This window comes from Rhinopithecus roxellana, chromosome 19 (assembly GCF_007565055.1).
Source record: "Rhinopithecus roxellana isolate Shanxi Qingling chromosome 19, ASM756505v1, whole genome shotgun sequence".
Lineage (NCBI taxonomy): Eukaryota > Metazoa > Chordata > Mammalia > Primates > Cercopithecidae > Rhinopithecus > Rhinopithecus roxellana.
In genome coordinates, this window is record NC_044567.1 from 7,019,944 (window position 1) to 7,040,239 (window position 20,296).

Below are 20,296 nucleotides of genomic sequence, written 5' to 3' on the forward strand. Positions count from 1 at the left end.
AAGGCCAGGGCCATCAGGATTGAGCAGGGACTCCTGGCAGAACATTTAGAGGCTGCAGGGAGGTGATGTGGGGAGAAGAAAGTCTGGTAAAACTGAGTTCTCAAACTGGGGTGCACTAGATTCCACCAGATGGTATGTTGTGGGCAGAGGAATCTACCTTTTTAACAAAGATCCCTGGGGTTTCTGATGGCCCAAGGCTTATTCTCTAAGATGGTATTTCAGGGCCAACCCCTGCCTCTCTCTGCTCCAGCCACCCCTCTGGTATGGGACAGGTTGCCAGGGTCCTAAGCATCCTTGTAGGAACTTGCTGTCGGCATCCCCAAAGATGGAATCTGGGCAGGCGGGGGGCAAGGCAAGAGCCCTTGCCCACCCCACCTGCTGCCCGCCCACTGGGAACTCTGCTCTGGGGCCACAATGTCCAAAGTGTCAGGTACTCATCCCAACCCCTACCTGTGTGCCTGTCTTAAGGTCACTGGAGAAGGATATTGGACATCACCCAGGTCACTTAGGGGCCCAGGTCGCCAAGATCTGAGTCCCCAGATGGCTTCAGGAGGAAAAACCCAGGGTTCTGACAACCCAGCCCACTAAGTTCTCCCCTCTGACCTCACAGAATTTGAACTCTCTGCCAGGATTCCTCGTCTTGCTGTCTTCTGGTCAACCTTCATCTCAAAAGCCAAAGCGTTGCTTCCAAAACTGAGATCTGGCCATGTCATGCCCCTGCCTAAAATCCCTCTGTGGTTTCCCCTAAGGCTGTTCCCAGCCTGCCTTTGTGTGCCTCCCCAGAGGCTTCTGGACTCCAGCTATGCTGAGGGCCTGCAGGTCTCTGAATCACCCTGCTGGCTTTTGCTTCCTGGCCCTGCACATGTGTGCCTTTGCCCACGTGGCCTTCTCCCCTTCTTCACCTGGAGAACCCTGGTCATCGTTCCCAGACTCAGATTAGGTCACCTCTTCTGCTGGCCTCCGTGACTGCCCCCTCAGCCCTGAGCCTGAGCTGCTGTGCTCCCTGCTTCCCCCTCCTGGGGCACTTCCTTCCAGTGTCTTTTTTCCTTGCCTGCCTTCCCTTATGCTGGGCACTTCTGGAGGGCAGGAGCTGGGGGTCTCCTGGCACCAACAATCTGTAAATGTATGTTGAATAAATAGCAAGTTGTTTGAAGTGGGGCTTGGGGAGTCTGAACCCGGACCCACCTCCCTCCCTATCCCCAGGCTCCTGGCTGGTGCCCCCCGGGAGCTCGCTGTGCCCGATGGCTACACCAACCGGACTGGTGCTGTGTACCTGTGCCCACTCACTGCCCACAAGGACGACTGTGAGCGGATGAACATCACAGTGAAAAGTGAGGGGAAGAGGCTGGGGAGGGGTGCCAGGTCAGAGGTCTGGCAGAGGGGTGCCGCAGAGAGAATGGCCTGGAGGAGATAGAAGGCTTGCTCACACAGCTTCTAGTCGCTTCTTGTCCAGCTGGGAAGAGGGTGCCCTAGAGGAGAGTGGGGCTGGATGGGATTGGTGGAGCTTAGAATAATGACGAGCTGGAGAAGGGGAATTGGGAGGGCTGTCCTGTGGGTGGAGGGCCCAAGCAGGACCCACCCCTGCCCTCTGGAGGCTTTGGGCACTGAAGTATGGGTGAGGTGCTCTGGTTCATGATCCCTCTTGTGCCCACAGGTGACCCTGGCCATCACATTATTGAGGACATGTGGCTTGGAGTGACTGTGGCCAGCCAGGGCCCTGCAGGCAGAGTCCTGGTAAGTGAGTGCTCAGTGTCGGCTCCTCCACCTCTCCCTGGCTCTCTCCTCATCTCCCAGAGCTGGCAGGAAAGAAGAGGGCAGCAGGGGGGTCCACGGCGTGTGTGTGCTGGGGCCTGCACACATGTCCCTTCCTGTGGCTGAGCATCCCTCGCTCCCTGCACTCCTGGGGAGGGAGTGAGTATCCTGTGCTCTCCCAGAGCCAGGCACGGCCTGAGTTCTCTGACTCATCCACTTCCTCCCAATGCCCACACTGGGTGCTCAGCCTTCGTGGGAACAAGCCGAGGGAGCTGAGGGAACTGAGAGGAGGAGAAAGGGCAGAGAGGGCCCCAGGCGGCTCAGCACTGGCTGGCGCTCCTTCCTCGGAGGCTGACTGCCGGAAGAGGCGCAGCCCTGCTGACCCTGGCTCACCCAGCTCTGGTCTGGGGGCTAATCAAATGTTCACCTTCTGCCTACATTCTACAGTGCCAGCCCCTGAGTTCTCCATTTCTGAGTCCCAGATAGAACATTCCCCCCACCGCCCCATTTTTTTTCTCTCTCTGTCTCTTTATGTTGTTGTTATATTCAGAAAGGATTTTATTAGTTCACACACAGAAGAGTTCTGGTTAAGGCTTGCCTTGCTCCTAGTGCTAATATGATGCCACCAGGATGTGATGTATCTCAGGCACTTAACTCTGTGTTCTTCGTGTTGCCTCCATTCTTTGATAGGCAGTCTTTTCGTGGTGCATGAATGCAACAGCTTCAGCTTTATCTTCTTTGACCTTCAAGTTCTATAGTCCTGGTAGATATCTGATTACAACTCATTAGCTCTGACTATTTCAGGTGCTCTTCTCTGAAACAATTACTGTGGCCAAGAGAATGCAATACTTATGCTTTCTTCAGACATGAATTATCAGTATCCAGATAGGCACATAAACTCAGTCTTAGAATGTGCTTCTTTGATGTCAGGTTTTTCTCTTGCTTTGATAGTTTCACATGGCTGGGGAAGCCTATCACGGTGGAAGGCAAGGAGGAGCAAGTCCCATCTTATGCTGATGGCAGCAGGCAAAGAGAGAATGAGGCTCTCTCTCTCTTTCTCTCTCTTTTCTTTTCTTCATTCTTTCAAGATAGAAGACTCTCAGCTGGGTGCGTTGGTTCACACCTGTAATCCCAGCACTTTGGGAGGCTGAGGCTGGTGGATCACGAGGTCAGGAGTTCGAGACCAGCCTGGCCAACATGGCGAAACCCTGTCTCTACTAAAAATATAAAAAATAAACCGGGGGCGGTGGTGCCCACCTGTTGTCCCAGTTACTCGGGAGGCTGAGGCAGGAGAATTGCTTGAACCTGGGAGGTAGAGGTTGCAGTGAGCCAAGATCATACCACTGCACTCCAACCTGGGTGACAGAGCAAGACTCCATCTAAAAAAAAAAAAAAAGAAGAAGATTTCATCTCTCAACCAGGCTGGAGTGTAGTGGTGCCATCTCAGCTCACTGCAGCCTTGACTTCCCAGACTCAAGTGACCCTCCAGCCTTAGCCTCCCAGGCTAATTTTTTAAGTTTTTATAGGGACAGGGTCTGACTGTGTTGCCCAGGCTGGTCTCAAACTCCTGGGCTCAAGTGATCCTCCCGCCTTGGCCTCCCAAAGTGCTAGTGCTAGGATTTCAGGCGTGAGCTACCATACCTGGCCCTATTTTTCCCTTCCTTCCTTCCTTCCTTCCTTCCTCCTCCTCCTCCTCCTCCTCCTCCCTCCCTCCTCCTCCCTCTCTCTCTCTCTCTCTCTCTCTCTCTCTCTCTCTCTCTCTCTCTCTCTTTCTTTCTTTCTTTTTTTTTCTTTTATAGATGAGGTCTGGCTCTGTCACCCAGGCTGGAGTGCAGTGGCACGATCATAGCTCACTGTCGCCTTGAACTCCTGAGCTCAAGTGATCCTCCTGCCTCGGCCTCCCAGGTAGCTGGGATTATAGGCAAGAGCAACAATGCCTGGCTTTTTTCTCATTTTAAAAATTGATGTGGCCAGGCTAGGTGGCTCATTCCTTTGGAATGAGGCAGGAGGATCGTTTGAGCCTAGGAGTTTGAGACCAACCTGGGCAACATGGCAAAATTCCGTCTCTATAAAAAAATATATAAATTAGCCCGGCATGGTGGTGTGCACCTGTAGTCCCAGCTAGCTGAGAGGCTGAGGTGGGAGGATCACTTGAATCCCGGAGAGAGAGGTTGGAGTGAGCTGAGACCATGCCACTGCACTCCAGCCTGGGTGACAAAGTCAGACCCTGTCTAAAAAAACCAAAACAAACAAACAAAAAATGGAAAAAATTGATGTAATGTTTACATACAGTGAAATGTACAGATTTTAAACTTCAATGAATTTTTACAAATGTATATACCTGTGTAACCAAAAATATATCTTAAAATCACTCCAGAAGGTGCCCTTGTAACCCCTTCTAATCATTTGCCACGCCATAAGCCATTGCTGCTGTGATTTCTGTCACCTTTGAACACTGTTAAAGCTCCAGGTGGCATCAGTTCACTGAAATGCTTTTTTGACACCCCTGTTATGGATGGCTGTGGTCTAGGAGCCCATTTAAAGTGATTCTGCACCCTGGATCCTTTAGCAGTTATTTACACCGTTCATCCAACAAATATTTGGTGAGCCCCTACTGTGTACCAAACACTGTGCTACTCCTAGAAGCTTAGCAGTGACTAAGACAGGCTCAGGCATCGTGCTGGTGGAGCTCACAGCTAGAAGGGACCACAGAAAGCAAGTAAAGAAGAACCAGGGCCTACTTTTGGACTTTGCCTGCCTCCAGGCTGTTTTAAGTCACCCTATTCTGGCCCATCAGTTTGCCCAATAAATATATACTGAGCAGCTAAAGTGCACTCAGAAGCTGTGCATAGATTCTCCCCTCTGTGAAGCAGCACAGCCTGTGCTTAAGAGCTCAGAATTTGGAAGCAGACAGGCTTGGTTTGAATATTCTCTGCTTCTCTCTAGGTATGAGATCTTAGGCAGGTTAACTGAGCTCTCTGTGCCTCAGTTTATCTAAAATGGGGAAAATAATCATTCCTACACCATAGGCTCACTAGCAGGCTTAACACTTAATATGTGAGGAGCTTAGAATTGTGCCTGGCATATAGGAAGCACTCAGGAATTGTTAGCTGCTGCTATTATTATTACCGTCATTGTAATTATCATTTTAATAATGGTCCTTTCATTAAGAGGACAGGGTCATCTGAAGATGGCAGAGCAGTAAGTTCCTTAATCTCTCTGTTACTAACCCCTTCTAGACCAAGAGCCTGAACCCCACAGTCTCTCATCCTTCCCTGCTTTCCCTTTGCTGAGATCTGTAAGCCACTCTCAAATCCACACTTTACAGCTTTCCAAAAAGTGTTCCTGACCCTCAGAGCAGATTTCTAAATTCTGGAAAGGAGATGCAGGTTTAAGTATCACTGGGAGAAGAAGGAGAAGCCAGGAGATCTCCTTTGACTCCTGTTCAGCAAAGCCAGAGGCTTACAGGGTAAAAGAGACAGCTGACCCGGGTCCCTGTGCCTGACTGAGGCTGCCTGTGTTTGGGGGGTCCCCAGGTCTGTGCCCACCGCTACACCCAGGTGCTGTGGTCGGGGTCAGAAGACCAGCGGCGCATGGTGGGCAAGTGCTATGTGCGAGGCAATGACCTAGAGCTGGACCCCAGTGATGACTGGCAGACCTACCACAACGAGATGTGCAACAGCAACACTGACTACCTGGAGACAGGCATGTGCCAGCTGGGCACCAGCGGTGGCTTCACCCAGAACACTGTGTACTTCGGTGCCCCCGGTGCCTACAACTGGAAAGGTGGGGACCATGGGGCCATGGGGGAAGAAAGGAAGAGCAGAGACCACCCACCCCCAGTTAGCCACTGGGACAGCTGGCCTAGACCATCCACACTAGAAACATGACCTCATGCCAATATCAGCCACCACCATGACTTCTACTGTTTTAAAGCACTTACTATGTGCCAGGGGCCTTATACCTATTATGTCAATCAATCTTTTTCTTTTCTTTTTTGACATAGGGTCTCACTATGTCACCAAGGCTGGAGTGCAGTGGCACACTCATGGCTCACTGCAGCCTCGACCTCCCCAGGCTCAGGTGATCCTCCCACCTCAGCTTCTTGAGTAGCTATGACCACAGGCATGTGCCACTACGTCTGGCTAATTTCTGTATTTTTTGTAGAGATGGGGTTTCACCGTGTTGCTCAGGCTAGTCTCAAACTCCTGGGCTTAAGCAATCCACCCTCCTCGGCCTCCCAAAGTGCTGGGGTTATGGGCATGAGCCACCACGCCCAGCCTCAATCATTTTTAAAATACTCTTATGAGGCAAATATTATTATATCCATTTTACAAAAACAAAAACTAAGACTTAGAGAAGTAAATTGCCCAAGGCCAACAAAGTTATGAAACCTGGATTGGAATACAGGTCCGCCTGATTTCTGTTTAACCATTTACAAACTAATTCTAAAAATAAAACATGCTCCTGGTAGAACCACTACGTAGTACAGTAGGATTTGGTAAAAATAAAGTGTAAAAGTGTTCTTCTTCCCCCACCCTTCTTTCTGTTCCCTAATGTTAATGGTATATTGCGGGTCCGTCTAGATTTATTTTAGAATAATAGGTATTGCCAGGTGCAGTGGCTCACACCTGTAATCTCAACACTTTGGAAAACTGAGGTGGGGATCACTTGAGCCCAGGAGTTCAAGACTAACCTGGGCAACATAGGGAGACCCCGTCTCTACAAAAAATTAAAAAATTAGCCAGGCATGGTGGCACACGCCTATGGTCCCAGCTACTCAGGAGGCTGAGGTGGGAGGATTGCTTGGGCCCAGGAGGTTGAGGCTGCAGTGAGCTGCGATTGTGCCACTCTCCTCCAGCCTGAGCAGCAGAGCAAGACTTTATCTCAAAAAACTAAATAAATAAATATCACTACTTTCTCTCTTTCACTTATCCAAAGTCATGGGCACTTTTTCATGTTGATATATGTAGGACCATCATTTTAGAGGGTGCAGAGTATTTTCTTGTAAAAGACGATGCTTGTAAAAGATACCACACATGGTCTCACAGTGGGTGTCTGACTGCTTACACTCCCTCCATCTCTTTGCCTCCCTCCATCACACAGGTTGTAGCAATAGTGACCCCTTTTCCCTTACTGAACCTTTGTTGTTGCAGAATCAGCAGGCAGAGGAGCCTTGAATCTCCTCTTGACCAACAGGTAGCCCCAGGCATAGTCACAGCTCTGGGCACACCGAAGGCTGAGGCCTCTGCCCCCTCTTCTGCTCCTGCCTCCCACCCCCTGGTCATGTCACACCTTGGCCGGGTCACAGATACTCTCCAGCAGCAGCCCTGGATGCCGGGTCTAGCTAGGCAGCCCGAGTTTGGGATCAGGACCAGAAAGAGATAATGGTGTGGAGTCTGACCTCAGTGTCTAGAGAGTGGGGAAAGCCATCTAGCTTCTAATATCCAGGCGCCTGAATGATTAAGTTCTAGCCATGGCTGTAACAACCAGCTCCCCATGGGATTATGAGCAGGTCAACTTCCTTCCCGAGTCTCACTTTTCTCATCTGCAAAACAGGGGTCATAATTTCACCTCAAAGAATTGTTAAAATAGGCCAGGTGCAGTGGCTCACACCTGTAATCCCAGCACTTTGGGAGGCTGAGGCAGACAGATTACTTGAGGCCAAGAGTTCGAGACCAGCCTGACCAACATGGTGAAGCACTGTCTCTACTAAAAATACAAAAATTAGCCAGGCATGGTGGCACACGCCTGTAATCCCAGCTACTCAGAAGGCTGAGGTAGGAGAATCACTTGAATCTGGGAAGCTGAGGTTGCAGTGAGCCAAGATCACGCCACTGCACTCCAGCCTGGGCAACAAGAGTGAGACTCTGTCTCAAAAAAAAAAAAAAAGAGGAAAAAATAATTGTTAAAGAGGATGTGATTTATAAATGGCAAAGTGCTCACCAATAAAAGGGGTTATTATTATCCTTGTTGGGTGGGGGTGGGGGTGGGCTGGACATGGTAGAGGAAACCAGTGGTGACTTATACTCCCTACTCTCCCTCCCTCAATCCCTGTGAAGGAAACAGCTACATGATTCAGCGTAAGGAGTGGGACTTATCTGAGTATAGTTACAAGGACCCAGAGGACCAAGGAAACCTCTATATTGGTGAGTACAGTAGTGGTAGCCCTTCGAGTGATAGAGGGGAAGGGGGCTTAGTCCATGGTGGAAAGGTGAGGCCAGAGTGCAGCTGTGACTAATGGCATTTAGTTAAACTATCACATGCAGATTGACCAGCACCTGTATGCCAGGCCCTGTTCCAAGCTCTCAAGATGCAAAGTTCTTACCTTTAGGATACTCACAGTCCAGTGTCCAGGCAGAACCAGGGCTGGGATGGGGCATGGCTGCTGGCCATCTGGAGTCTACTTACTTGCCCTACTTGGAATAGTGGGATAGAACATCATGGTGGGGGGCAAAGGAGGGGATAGGGAGATGGGTCCAGAGTAGAAAGAGACAAAGTTGACTGGGACCTTGGTTGAACATCTTCCCTCTATCCCAGGGTACACGGTGCAGGTAGGCAGCGCCATCCTGCACCCCAAAAACATCACCATTGTGACAGGTGCCCCACGGCACCGACATATGGGTGCGGTCTTCTTGCTGAGCCAGGAGGCAGGCGGAGACCTGCGGAGGAGGCAGGTGCTGGAGGGCTCGCAGGTGGGCGCCTATTTTGGCAGCGCCATTGCCCTGGCAGACCTGAACAACGATGGGTGAGAATCTAGGGACATCCTCTGGGGCCAGGGAGAGCGATGGGTGGGGGAAGGCTTACCTAAGCCAGGTCAGGGGAGTGGAGGATTTGCAGTTGTGCAGCTGTCTGCATGTTGTTTGCAGGGGTTTGCAATCAGGCTTTATGGGAGTCTGGGCATTTGCACATGGCATTTGTGGGACCCCTGCATTTGCTTGTTTCTGCTTGGGATTTGTATGCTTCAGTGGATGTGGGTTGTTTGGGTTTGATCTGTGCCTGCATGGCATCTCCATGACATATGTCTTCTATTTGGGGAGTCATATTGGCATCTCCATGTCCTTCCCATGCACATGTCCTTCCCACCCATGACCTGTGGCCAGAAGAGCCATTTGCAGAGCCCTGTGCCCTGGCACAGTCACGCCTATCAAACAGGAGCTATGCTGCATATTGGAGGCTGACCTCACACTCCCATTTCCCTCTCCTTCTCTCCTGTGCAGGTGGCAGGACCTCCTGGTGGGCGCCCCCTACTACTTTGAGAGGAAAGAGGAGGTAGGGGGTGCTGTCTATGTCTTCATGAACCAGGCAGGAACCTCCTTCCCTGCTCACCCCTCACTCCTTCTTCATGGCCCCAGTGGCTCCGCCTTCGGCTTATCCGTGGCCAGCATTGGTGACATCAACCAGGATGGATTTCAGGGTATAAGCCAGCACCCCTCACCCAGCACCCCTGCTGACTGAGTGCCAGCTGCACACCAGGCTTGACAGGGCCCACAGATGAGACAGGATGGGGCCGGACCTGGGGAGCTCGCAGCAGTACTAGAGAGAGGATGTGCAGGTGTGCAGAGGGAGCAACAGAGGCAAGCTCAGTGGGCCTCCTGGAGGAGCTTGCATGCTGCTGTGCAGCCAAGGCTGGGCTGAGAGTGCACAGTAGAGAACTGATGGGATACAACACAGGCATGGAAACTGGCCTGGTGTGCCCAAATCTGCGGGTGTGGAGTGTTCACATCAGAGAGGAGGCTGAAGAGGGAGTGGAGTGGGGTGGGGTGAAAGTGGATGCTTTGAAAGCCAGGCAGAGTATCTTAGGGATTTATATTTGGGTAATGGTGATGGTGGGGTGGTGGGGCATCCAGAGAAAGTTTTAGGGCAGGGATGTGATATAGTAACTTTGTACCCTGAAGGATGATTCTGGAAGGGGTATGGGATGAGTGGGTGCAGGGGTGGAGCAAGGCTAGGGGAGTGAAGATCAAGAATGTAATATCTCAGGTGGAGGATGATAAGGAATGGGACAAGGTGGGAGCCTTGGATATAGGGGTCCTCATAAGTGTTCTGCAGGACTTGGGAACCCATCGGACCTGGGGTATCAGGGACAGGGGCAGACCCAGGGCTGGAGTCAGTGCCATAGGGGCACCTGGCTTATCTGAAAGTCACTTCGCTGATAACCTCAGTTTCCCAGGACATAGCTGAGAATGAAGAGGAAGGCAAAGGAGCCTCTGAAGACCCAAAGTAGGTGCCAGAAAGTTCAGTCAACAGAGGCCAAGCGTGCACTGTGGAAGTCATTTGGTTTCTGCCTGGGACCTGCTTCCGCTCCCTTTACAGGGCTTACTAACAAGCGTGGCTTGCTGATTCCCTAGGCCTTATCCGATCCAAAGCTGCAAACTGGGAAGAGTTCAGTTTAAGAAGATAACCCAACACTTGGGGTTTATTTGTGGAGATAATGATTAGAATGTTAAAAGCCTTGACACTTTCAGTGATGTTCGCTGTAGTGTTATGGTTAAAATCCCAGCCCCTGCTGTGAGACAGGCCTGGGCTCAAATTTCCTCTTCTCTAAACTTATTGGTTGTGCAACCCTGGGTTTTTGGAGTGTCTCCTCATCTATAAAGTAGGGGGACAATAGTATCCACCCCACAGCACTCTCATGAAAATTAAATGAATAGCTGGGTATGGTGGTGTGTGCCTGTCCCAGCTACTCAGGAGGCTGAGGTGGGAGGATCACTTGAGTCCAGGAGGTTGAGGCTGCAGTGAGCTATGACTGTGCCACTGCACTCCAACCTGGGTTACAGAGAGAGACACTGTCTTTAAACACACACATGCGCGCGCGCACACACACACACACTGAATGCTTGACAACTATCTGGTAGAGTCACCTCCCATCTCCTGAACCTACTTTCCCACCCATGATAGGAAGAAGCTGGGCTTCAGATGGTCCCAGTGTTCATCCTGAACTGCAGAGCTCTGCTCTGTCCCTGATGCTCTGAGCATTGCCCATCCATCAATCAGGCCAAAATCAATTCTGTGCTGGGCTCCATGGCCTGGAGCACAGAGTTCGGGAGACATGGGGCCCAGAGTACCTGGGTGACCCTGTCTTGCCTTTTCTTCTGCAGATATTGCTGTGGGAGCTCCATTTGAAGGCTTGGGCAAAGTGTACATCTATCACAGTAGCTCTAAGGGGCTCCCCAGACAGCCCCAGCAGGTACAGAGAGACGGGGATGGGTCTGCTGCCCCCACCAGCTGAGATGGGTCTTCCTTGCTTTCCTTCACTGACCCCTTCCCTGTAGCCCCCTGGGCCCTGCTTCCCAGAGCCTGCCCCCACCACTTTCCCCTGCCCCCAGGTAATCCACGGAGAGAAGCTGGGACTGCCTGGCTTGGCCACCTTCGGCTATTCCCTCAGTGGGCAGATGGATGTGGATGAGAACTTCTACCCAGACCTTCTAGTGGGAAGCCTGTCAGACCACATTGTGCTGCTGCGGTGAGCCAGGAGGCCAGTGAATAAGGGTCTTTCTCTTCCTCATCTTTGTCTGCACGGATTCCCATCTCTGTCCATGTTTGTGCCAGCTCCTTGGAAGCCTGGGCCCCAACTCTGGCCTGGGGCAGGCAGGAGGCACTGATATCTGTCTGGCTCTGTTGTCTCTGCAGGGCCCGGCCCGTCATCAACATCGTCCACAAGACCTTGGTGGCCAGGCCCGCTGTGCTGGACCCTGCACTTTGCACGGCCACCTCCTGGTGAGATTGCTCTGCCCACGCATTCGTCATTTATTTATAGGCAGGCCAGGAGGGGCCCCAGCTCCCAAACCCCTCCCCTGGCCTCCTGACATCCCACCTTTAGAAATGTGATTCTTGGGGCCAGCATTTGCCCTCTCTACCCAACCTCATTAAAAAGCAAAATTCCTTGCAAGAGGTAATGAATGAATTAGGGGGCAGTAGAGTATAGTGGTTCAAGGTGGGAGCTCTGGACGGCCTGGTTCAAATGCCAGCTATGCCAGTGCAGGGGTGGGGATGGGTTCTGGGAAGGGGGATGCATTTAAGTGCATGGATATGGAGGAGAGTCTCCTCAGGCGAATTATTAATCCCTCTTAGGCTCCAATTTCTTGCTTGTAGAACAGAATTGATAATAATTGATTCACAGGGTTGTTGTGATAATTAAATGAGATAATATACAAAAAGTCCTTAGCACAGCACTGTGTATACCCTAAGTGCTGAAAAACACATTAGTTGCTAGGAAAGTGACAGTAATGATGGCAATGACATCAAGGTCTTTATGTGAATGAGGATTTTGGATCAGAAGGCAAAGGCAGACAGAGCAGGGAAATGGGATGGGTGGTACAAGGAGACCTGGACTGGGGATTGGTAGACCTGGGTTCAAGACTGGGATGGGCCACCTGCTGACTGAGGACTTTTGACAAGTCCTTCTGGGCCCTAGGCCTCAGTTTCCCCATTAGTGACCTCTAACCCTGTTTTCTTTGGCTCTAAGGGGAGTGGAAGGGAAGGGGCCAGGGATACCACAGACCTGCTTTGTGGACTCCCCAGTTTTGTCCCTGCCTGTCTCCAGAAGGGCCTCGGTTTCCTTTTGCCCAGTACAGAGGCGAGAGCTAGGGCCTGGACGTGTGTCCCACTGTGACCCGCCCTCCTGTACATCCCTCCAACAGTGTGCAAGTGGAGCTGTGCTTTGCTTACAACCAGAGTGCCGGGAACCCCAACTACAGGCGAAACATCAGTGAGTGCTGGGGTGCAGCGTAAAAGGGGTACACTCCCCTGGCCCCTTGCTGACCACCCTGTCTACCTGTAGCCCTGGCCTACACTCTGGAGGCCGACAGGGACCGCCGCCCGCCCCGGCTCCGCTTTGCTGGCAGTGAGTCTGCTGTCTTCCACGGCTTCTTCTCCATGCCCGAGATGCGCTGCCAGAAGCTGGAGCTGCTCCTGATGGTGAGGGAGGAGCAAGGGGCAGGATGAGGGCTCCCAGGTCCCTGGAGGAGATGGCCAGTGTCTCCCTAGATCAAGGGTGAGGGACGGGGGTCTCCCCAGAGACAGAGATTGGGGATGTCGGTTTGGAAGGCTATCAGTCTGTAGGAGTACAGTGTACAGCACCCACACATGAGGAGAGATGGAGACCCTTGGGGTGGGGATGGGGCCAAAGGGCTTATTACCTCCAAGAAAAGTGAGGGGTGTGGGAGCTCTTGGCTCAACCCACCTCTGGGAAAAGGGGTCCCTGAGTAGGGAGCAAGCTCAGTCCGTCTCTGGGACATCAGGGTGGAAGGGGACAGCTCAACCTGGGGACCCTGTGGATGGGGAGGTGAAGGGACCTTTGAGGAGGAAAAGCCCTGTCTCTCCTCTTGGAGGGTCAGGATGGTAGGAAGTCGCAATTTGGCGACCGGACTAGAGGGAGTTCAGCCTAACTGTCAGGTTTTCAGGGTGGTGGGGGGTCCAGCTCTTTTCTGGGGTTCAGGGTGGTGTGAGGATTCAGCTGGGGCAGGGAGCAGTGCAGGGCCGGGTTCAGCTCACCCTCTCTCCCCAGGACAACCTCCGTGACAAACTCCGGCCCATCATCATCTCCATGAACTACTCTTTACCTTTGCGGATGCCCGATCGCCCCCGGCTGGGGCTGAGGTCCCTGGACGGCTACCCGATCCTTAACCAGGCACAGGCTCTGGAGAACCACACTGAGGTGGGTGGGGCTGGGGCCTGGCCTGGAAGACCACGGGCCAGGAGGGCGGCGGGGCGAGAGGGCACTGGGGTGGTACGACCCTCACACCTCTGGCCACCCCAGGTCCAGTTCCAGAAGGAGTGCGGCCCCGACAACAAGTGTGAGAGCAACTTGCAGATGCGGGCAGCCTTCGTGTCTGAGCAGCAGCAGAAGCTGAGCAGGTGGCCGCGGGCCGCGGGCTGCGCTAATTAGCCAAGGGTGGGGCGGGGCCTCATTGACTGGCAGGGTGGGGGCGGGGCCTCATGGCACGACGAGCCTGAGGGACAGCGCTTTAGCGGGATCAGGTGGAATGGTCAGAAACGGGGCTTTCTCCTCTAGGTGCGACTAGAGGGCGGGGCCTGGCTATCCCAAGATGGGCTTTTCTCACCTAGGAGACCCCAGGAATGGGGCCTAGTTGATCCACGAGGGCCCTGGGGGCGGAGCTCTTGGCTGAGTCCTGGGTTCCTACTCTTAGGCTCCAGTACAGCAGAGACGTCCGGAAACTGCTCCTGAGCATCAACGTGACGAACACCCGGACCTCGGAGCACACCGGAGAGGACGCCCACGAGGCACTGCTCACCCTGGTGGTGCCTCCCGCCCTGCTGCTGTCCTCAGTGCGCCCCGTGAGTGCCCGCCGGCCGGCCCAGAGCCCAAGCAAGGCTCCCTGCGTCTTTGCATCCCCATATGCGTGTCCTGTGCAGGTGCTGTCGTCTGCCACGTGCCCCCCTCCTCTGGGCTGGGCCTTCTTGGGGGACTTAGCGTCTCTGCTGCTTGGAGAACCCGTCTCTGAAGCTCTAGGGCTTCTGACCCTGCACCACGGAGGAGGGAGGACAAGCCCTGCTTTGACCCGACCCTGACCTTATTCGCCTTCTTTCCTCAGCCTGGGGCCTGCCAAGCTAATGAGACCATCTTTTGCGAGCTGGGGAACCCCTTCAAACGGAACCAGAGGGTGAGCACTGGCCACATCCTCCCAGTTCTCCTGGGTCCCAGGCTGCTCCTCTGGTGAGCTCCTTGTCCTTCTAGCCTCTGCCTGCCTGCTTTCTGGGCTCCCTCGAAGCGGAGAGCCACAGTGCAGGAGGGGAGACCCAGTAGAGGGTGAGAAGAGGCCCAGAAACTAAGACAAACGGGGCTGCTAGGGAGCTGTGCACAAAGCTAGAGCAGGTGGAGGGGAGGAAACCAGTCTGACCAAGCACCAACTGTGTGCCAGCCCCTGAGCCCAACACTGTGCTTCTTTGATAGGATATAATTCTCACAGCCTTCTGAGGAGGCAGATGCTCTTTTACAGAAGTGGAAACACACACTTAGAAAGTTTCAGTTACCTGCTCAAGGTTGTGTAGCTCAAAAGTAGCAGAGATGTGACCCAACGGACAAAAAAAGGAAAGGGAGACAGAGGCGAGGTGGAGAGGTGGAGACCCCTTGCCCAGAACAGGAGGAGGAGGAGAAGGCCAGAAAGCCAACTAGAATAGTGTGCAGCCCCTCCTTCCCCATGACATCACCCCCGCTAGGCCTCAAATGCCACTCTTTGCCTCCCTGACCCTTGTGGTAGATGGAGCTGCTCATCGCCTTTGAGGTCATCGGGGTGACCCTGCACACAAGGGACCTTCAGGTGCAGCTGCAGCTCTCCACGTGAGTGACCTCGAGAAGCCAGTCTGGGTTGGGGCTGAGGTATCCTGGATCACCTTCCTACCCTCTGCATTTCTTCCGAAGGTCAAGTCACCAGGACAACCTCTGGCCCATGACCCTCACTCTGCTGGTGGACTATACACTCCAGACCTCGCTTAGCATGTGGGTACCACGCTCCACCACCCCCACCCCAGCCTGCTGTGCCTGAGCTAGGGTTCCCTATCCCCAAGGTATCTCCCAAGCTCCTCTGACCCCTCCCTTGGCCCAGTATCCTCAGGCCTCCACTTCCCCTGGGTCATCCTTTCCTTAACAACAACAATCACTGTCATTATTATTACTATTACTGTTCCACTTGTAAAGCAGGCAGAAGTGGAGGAATCAGCAACCCCAGGGCTAAGGTGTTGTCTCTGCCATTTTATAAGAGCTCATTATGCTAAGGATTTTATATACATCATCTCAATGACTTCTCACAGCAGCCCTGTGATACAACAGCTATGATTAAGTCCATTTTACAGATGAAGAGACTGAGGCTCAGAGAGGATAAATAGCTTGCTTGAGTCCATAAAGCTGGTAAATGCAGAGCTGGGGTTTCTACTGAGATGGCTGATGTTGGAGGGGCTACAGTTAACCAGCTTTGTTGCCCACCACCTCTGCTGGGGCCCTGGTCTCCTGTCCCCTGTGACTACAGCATCCTTCCTACCCCTAGGGTAAATCACCGGCTACAAAGCTTCTTTGGGGGGACAGTGATGGGCGAGTCTGGCATGAAAACTGTGGAGGATGTCGGAAGCCCCCTCAAGTATGAATTCCAGGTAAGGGGCTCGCCAGGGTCCTGGGCTGGGGACTTCTAGGAAGGATGATTTTTATTTTTTCTGGGGTCTGAAGGTGGGAGGGTTGGGGCTTGGTAAGATGGAGGTGGTTTTCCAGGAGATAATGATTATGACACATCTTTTGCCCACAGGTGGGCCCAATGGGGGAGGGGCTGGTGGGCCTGGGGACCCTGGTCCTAGGTCTGGAATGGCCCTATGAAGTCAGCAATGGCAAGTGGCTGCTGTATCCCACGGAGATCACCATCCATGGCAATGGGTCCTGGCCCTGCCGACCACCTGGAGACCTTGTCAACCCTCTCAACCTCACTCTTTCTGTAAGGACACTATCAGGGATATTTCATTTGCATCTTATTTGCTTGCTACAGGGCAGAAGGGCTAGTGTCTTCCCCTCCCTCCTCTCATACCTCTTTGGCAACCTGTCTCTCCCACCCTTTCCCCTCCGGCAACCCTGCTCCCAATTCTTCCTCTGCCCTGCCAGCAAATCTCCTATTTCCTCTCCAGGACCCTGGGGACAGGCTGTCATCCCCACAGCGCAGGCGGCGACAGCTGGATCCAGGAGGAGGCCAGGGTCCCCCACCTGTCACTCTGGCTGCTGCCAAAAAAGCCAAGTCTGAGACTGTGCTGGTGAGTGGCCAGGGCGAGATTGGAGGGGATTGCACCCACCCCATCACAGGGTGCCTGGGCACCAGGGTCACACAAAGCAAGGGAGACCTCAGTGTGACGAGGTGATGAGGCCCCTGCTCTTGGGAGCTTCCAGACAGAGCAGGGAGCCTCATCTCCTGCCCTCAGAGGGTTCCCCACTCTGATGGGGGAGCATCGAAGACAAGGGACCAAAGGAGGAGACACTGGCTCTGCTCCAAGGAGCCCCAGCCTGTTGGGGGCGATAGAGCTGCTCGGAGCCTTGGTTGGCAGGAGGCAGTGTCGGGCAGGGCATGGTGGGTGGTGCGTGTGCCCTCTGCAGGAAGGGAGAGGAGAGCCGGCCTGGCAAGCCGGTTGAAGCCTAGCTGGGTGGAGAGTGGGAGGGAGATGGTGTCCCAGAGGCAGGGAGCTGGCTGGGAAGCAGGTGTAGGAGGTTAGGCCCTGTTTACACGAGCAGGGGTCAGATTCCATGTTATCCATGTGCCTGGCATTATATGAGCTTGGCCCAAACAGTGTGTCTGAAATGCATAACTGTGAGGTGGCGGGGGGGTGTGCATGAGTGAAAGGATGTCAGACCCCTTTGGGTCACCCAGGGGTGAGACAAAGCCTGGGAGGGGCAGGAGGTAAGAAGTAAGGCACGAAGAATCTGGAGACCCGGACTATGTCACATTTCGTGTTCCCTGCCCGCCTCAGACCTGTGCCACAGGGCGTGCCCGCTGTGTGTGGCTGGAGTGCCCCATCCCTGATGCCCCCATTGTCACCAACGTGACTGTGAAGGCACGAGTGTGGAACAGCACCTTCATCGAGGTCAGTGCCTGGGTCTGAAGGTCTCTCCTACCATTCACCCTGGTGGGGAGAACCACAGGGAGAGGGCGAGGCCAGGGTCATAGCAGGGCTGTGTGTGTGTGTGTGTGTGTGTGTGTGTGTGTGTGTGTTATTTGCGTGTCTCTGCATGGATGTGTACGTGTTTGTCCCCAGCCAAAATGACCTCTCTCATGTCCATTATTCTGTTATGTATCCATTACTTTCCCACCTCCATGCCTTTCCCCAGGGTGTTCCTTAACCCTGGAATGCTCGTTTCCCCCTCTTTTATCTCTGTGTGTAAACCTCTATTTCGTTTTCAAGGTCCCTGTCAGATGCTTCACTATCAGCGAGGTCTTTTCTGGCTTTTCCAGCTGAAAATGAATGACCTCTCTTCCAACGGCCACCCACCTAACTTTCTCAGAAGCCACACACACCATTTATCATGCTCGACTCTGGGTTGCAATGCCTCATGTGCCCACTTTCTCATGCCATCTAGACCAAACTTTTTCTGTACATGACTAGATTAGAAATCTTCTCAACTTGGCGGGCCACAGAGTTTCTGTTGCAACTACTCAGTGTTGCCAGTGCACCACACAAACAGACATAGACAAATGAATGGGTGTGGCTGTGCGCCAAAAATACTTCATTTACAACAGCAGGTGCCAGGCCAGATTTAGCCCACGGGCCTGACCTAGACTGTGACCTTCATTGTTTCGGTTGTCCCCAGCATCCAGCACAGGACCTGACGCACAAATGAATGAACAAATAAATGAATGATGTGCATTTGTGTGTGGAGGGGAGGCCTGGCTGACAGATCCTTTGCGGTTCTGTTTAAGGATACCACCTGGTGGGAGGGTGATGGGGTGGGGATGCTTAGGGTTGGAGGGAGGCTCAGAGGAGTGTCAAATGTTCCTCTTGACCCACCCCACTCCCCATCCAGGATTACAGAGACTTTGACCGAGTCCGGGTAAATGGCTGGGCTACCCTGTTCCTCCGAACCAGTATCCCCACCATCAACATGGAGAACAAGACCACGTGGGTGAGTGCGCATGTTCACTAGGACAGCAGTCTCCAGCCAGAGCTTGGGAGTACAGGGCATCTTTTAAGAGCACATTGACGCACTTCAGCCATGTGGTTCTCAATCTTGGCAGCACGGTAAGAGTCATCTGGAGGAGTTCTGGTATCTGGACTGCACCCAGAGCAATTAAACCTGAGTCCCTGGGAGTGGATTCCGGTATTGCTGTGTTTAAAGATCCCCCAAGTGATGCTAATGTGCAGCCAGGGCTGAGAACCACTGCATTAGCTTCTTTGATCTGCACACGTCTCCATGAAGAGTAGGGCTGGGATCGCTTCTCTATTTTATGGCTGAGAGACTGAGGCCTAGAGAGACTTGAGTGGCCTCCCCAAAGTGGCTCAGCTTGTTGGGGGCTGGAACGTGGGCCTCCTGATTATCTCACCCATTGTCACATCCACTATGGACCTGTGAGCTTCTGGCCACAGGCAATATGTATATATAGAGAGAAAGGCAGGACATCTAAGCAGAACGGAGGGAAGTTCGACCGTGAGAACCTGGTCAATATTGACAGATGATGTCATCATCTACATGGCAGAAAAGATAATCAATGGAAAAGCTATTATTTTATTTTATTTTGCTTCAGAGACAGGGTGTCACTCTGTTGCCCCAGCTGCAATGCAGTGGTGTAGCCCCGAACTCCTGGACTCAAGAAATCCTCCCACTTCAGCTTCCCGAGTAGCTGAGACTACAGCCATGTGCCACGATGCCCAGCTAATTTTATTTATTTATTTATTTATTTATTTATTTATTTAGAGACAGAGTCTCGCACAGTGGCCAGGATGGAATGCAGTGGCGCAATCACTGCAAGCTCCACCTCCCAGGTTCATCCCATTTTCCTGCTTTAGCCTCCTGAGTAGTTGGGACTACAGGTGCCACCACCATGCCCAGCTAATTTTTGTATTTTTAGTAGAGACGGGGTTTCACCGTGTTAGCCAGGATGGTCTCGATCTCCTGACCTCATGATCCACCCACCTCGGCCTCCCAAGGTGCTGGGATTACAGGCATGAACCACCGCGCCCGGCCTAATTTTTTATTTTTAGTAGAGATGAGGTCTCACTGTGTTGCCCAGGCTGGTCTTGAACTCCTGGTCTCAAGTAGTCCTCCCACCTCAGCCTCCCAAAACACTGGAATTACACCGGCCCAAAAAGCTATTAGATCCAATAAGAGAATTCAAGAAGTCCAAGAAGTCAAAAACAAGATCAAAATACCCCAACCCCTTAGGTTTCCTACTTGCTATAGCAATAACCAATCAAAAGTATAGTTGAAAAGATCCCATTCAAATTCATCAGAAAAGTGATAGAGCATCTAGGAATAAATACAACAAGAAATGTGCAACAAAAACTTGAGTAATGGTTAGAAAAAAGTCAGTACTGGCCGGGCGCGGTGGCTCAAGCCTGTAATCCCAGCACTTTGGGAGGCCGAGACAGGCGGATCACGAGGTCAGGAGATCGAGACCATCCTGGCTAACACGGTGAAACCCCATCTCTACTAAAAAAAATACAAAAAAACTAGCCGGGCGAGGTGGCGGGCGCCTGTAGTCCCAGCTACTCAGGAGGCTGAGGCAGGAGAATGGCGTAAACCCTGGAGGTGGAGCTTGCAGTGAGCTGAGATCTGGCCACTGCACTCCAGCCTGGGTGACAGAGCGAGACTCCGTCTCAAAAAAAAAAAAAAAAGTCAGTAATGTATTATCAAGTTGTCAGATCTTCCCACTCAAATTATTCCAGTCTCAGTAAGATTCAGGAAACTTGAAAAAGAAGTTCCCAAACTTGAATCTGAGTTGCATCTAGAAGAATAAATATAAAATTGCTAATAATTTGTTGTTAAAGGATGTAAGTGAAGATATACAGGAGATACAGGGAGATGAATACAGGGTTGGCTATGTACATTATTGTACATTTC

General features: G+C 52.6%; 1 protein-coding gene across 1 annotated transcript in view; it reads left to right on the forward strand.

The window, feature by feature from the left end:
• ITGA3 (integrin subunit alpha 3) overlaps window positions 1-20,296 on the forward strand; it is a 33,757-nt gene that overhangs the window by 6,592 nt on the left and 6,869 nt on the right. The window contains exons 2-23 of the mRNA XM_030923745.1: window positions 1,204-1,331; window positions 1,655-1,734; window positions 5,289-5,538; window positions 7,815-7,901; window positions 8,293-8,500; window positions 8,973-9,169; window positions 10,854-10,942; window positions 11,082-11,218; window positions 11,386-11,472; window positions 12,396-12,463; window positions 12,536-12,672; window positions 13,262-13,411; window positions 13,514-13,611; window positions 13,905-14,052; window positions 14,310-14,378; window positions 14,976-15,055; window positions 15,137-15,214; window positions 15,759-15,861; window positions 16,011-16,193; window positions 16,381-16,503; window positions 17,212-17,325; window positions 18,263-18,361. Coding sequence (XP_030779605.1) covers window positions 1,204-1,331; window positions 1,655-1,734; window positions 5,289-5,538; window positions 7,815-7,901; window positions 8,293-8,500; window positions 8,973-9,169; window positions 10,854-10,942; window positions 11,082-11,218; window positions 11,386-11,472; window positions 12,396-12,463; window positions 12,536-12,672; window positions 13,262-13,411; window positions 13,514-13,611; window positions 13,905-14,052; window positions 14,310-14,378; window positions 14,976-15,055; window positions 15,137-15,214; window positions 15,759-15,861; window positions 16,011-16,193; window positions 16,381-16,503; window positions 17,212-17,325; window positions 18,263-18,361 — 2,713 coding nt within the window. The remainder of the gene's footprint in view (window positions 1-1,203; window positions 1,332-1,654; window positions 1,735-5,288; window positions 5,539-7,814; window positions 7,902-8,292; window positions 8,501-8,972; window positions 9,170-10,853; window positions 10,943-11,081; window positions 11,219-11,385; window positions 11,473-12,395; window positions 12,464-12,535; window positions 12,673-13,261; window positions 13,412-13,513; window positions 13,612-13,904; window positions 14,053-14,309; window positions 14,379-14,975; window positions 15,056-15,136; window positions 15,215-15,758; window positions 15,862-16,010; window positions 16,194-16,380; window positions 16,504-17,211; window positions 17,326-18,262; window positions 18,362-20,296) is intronic.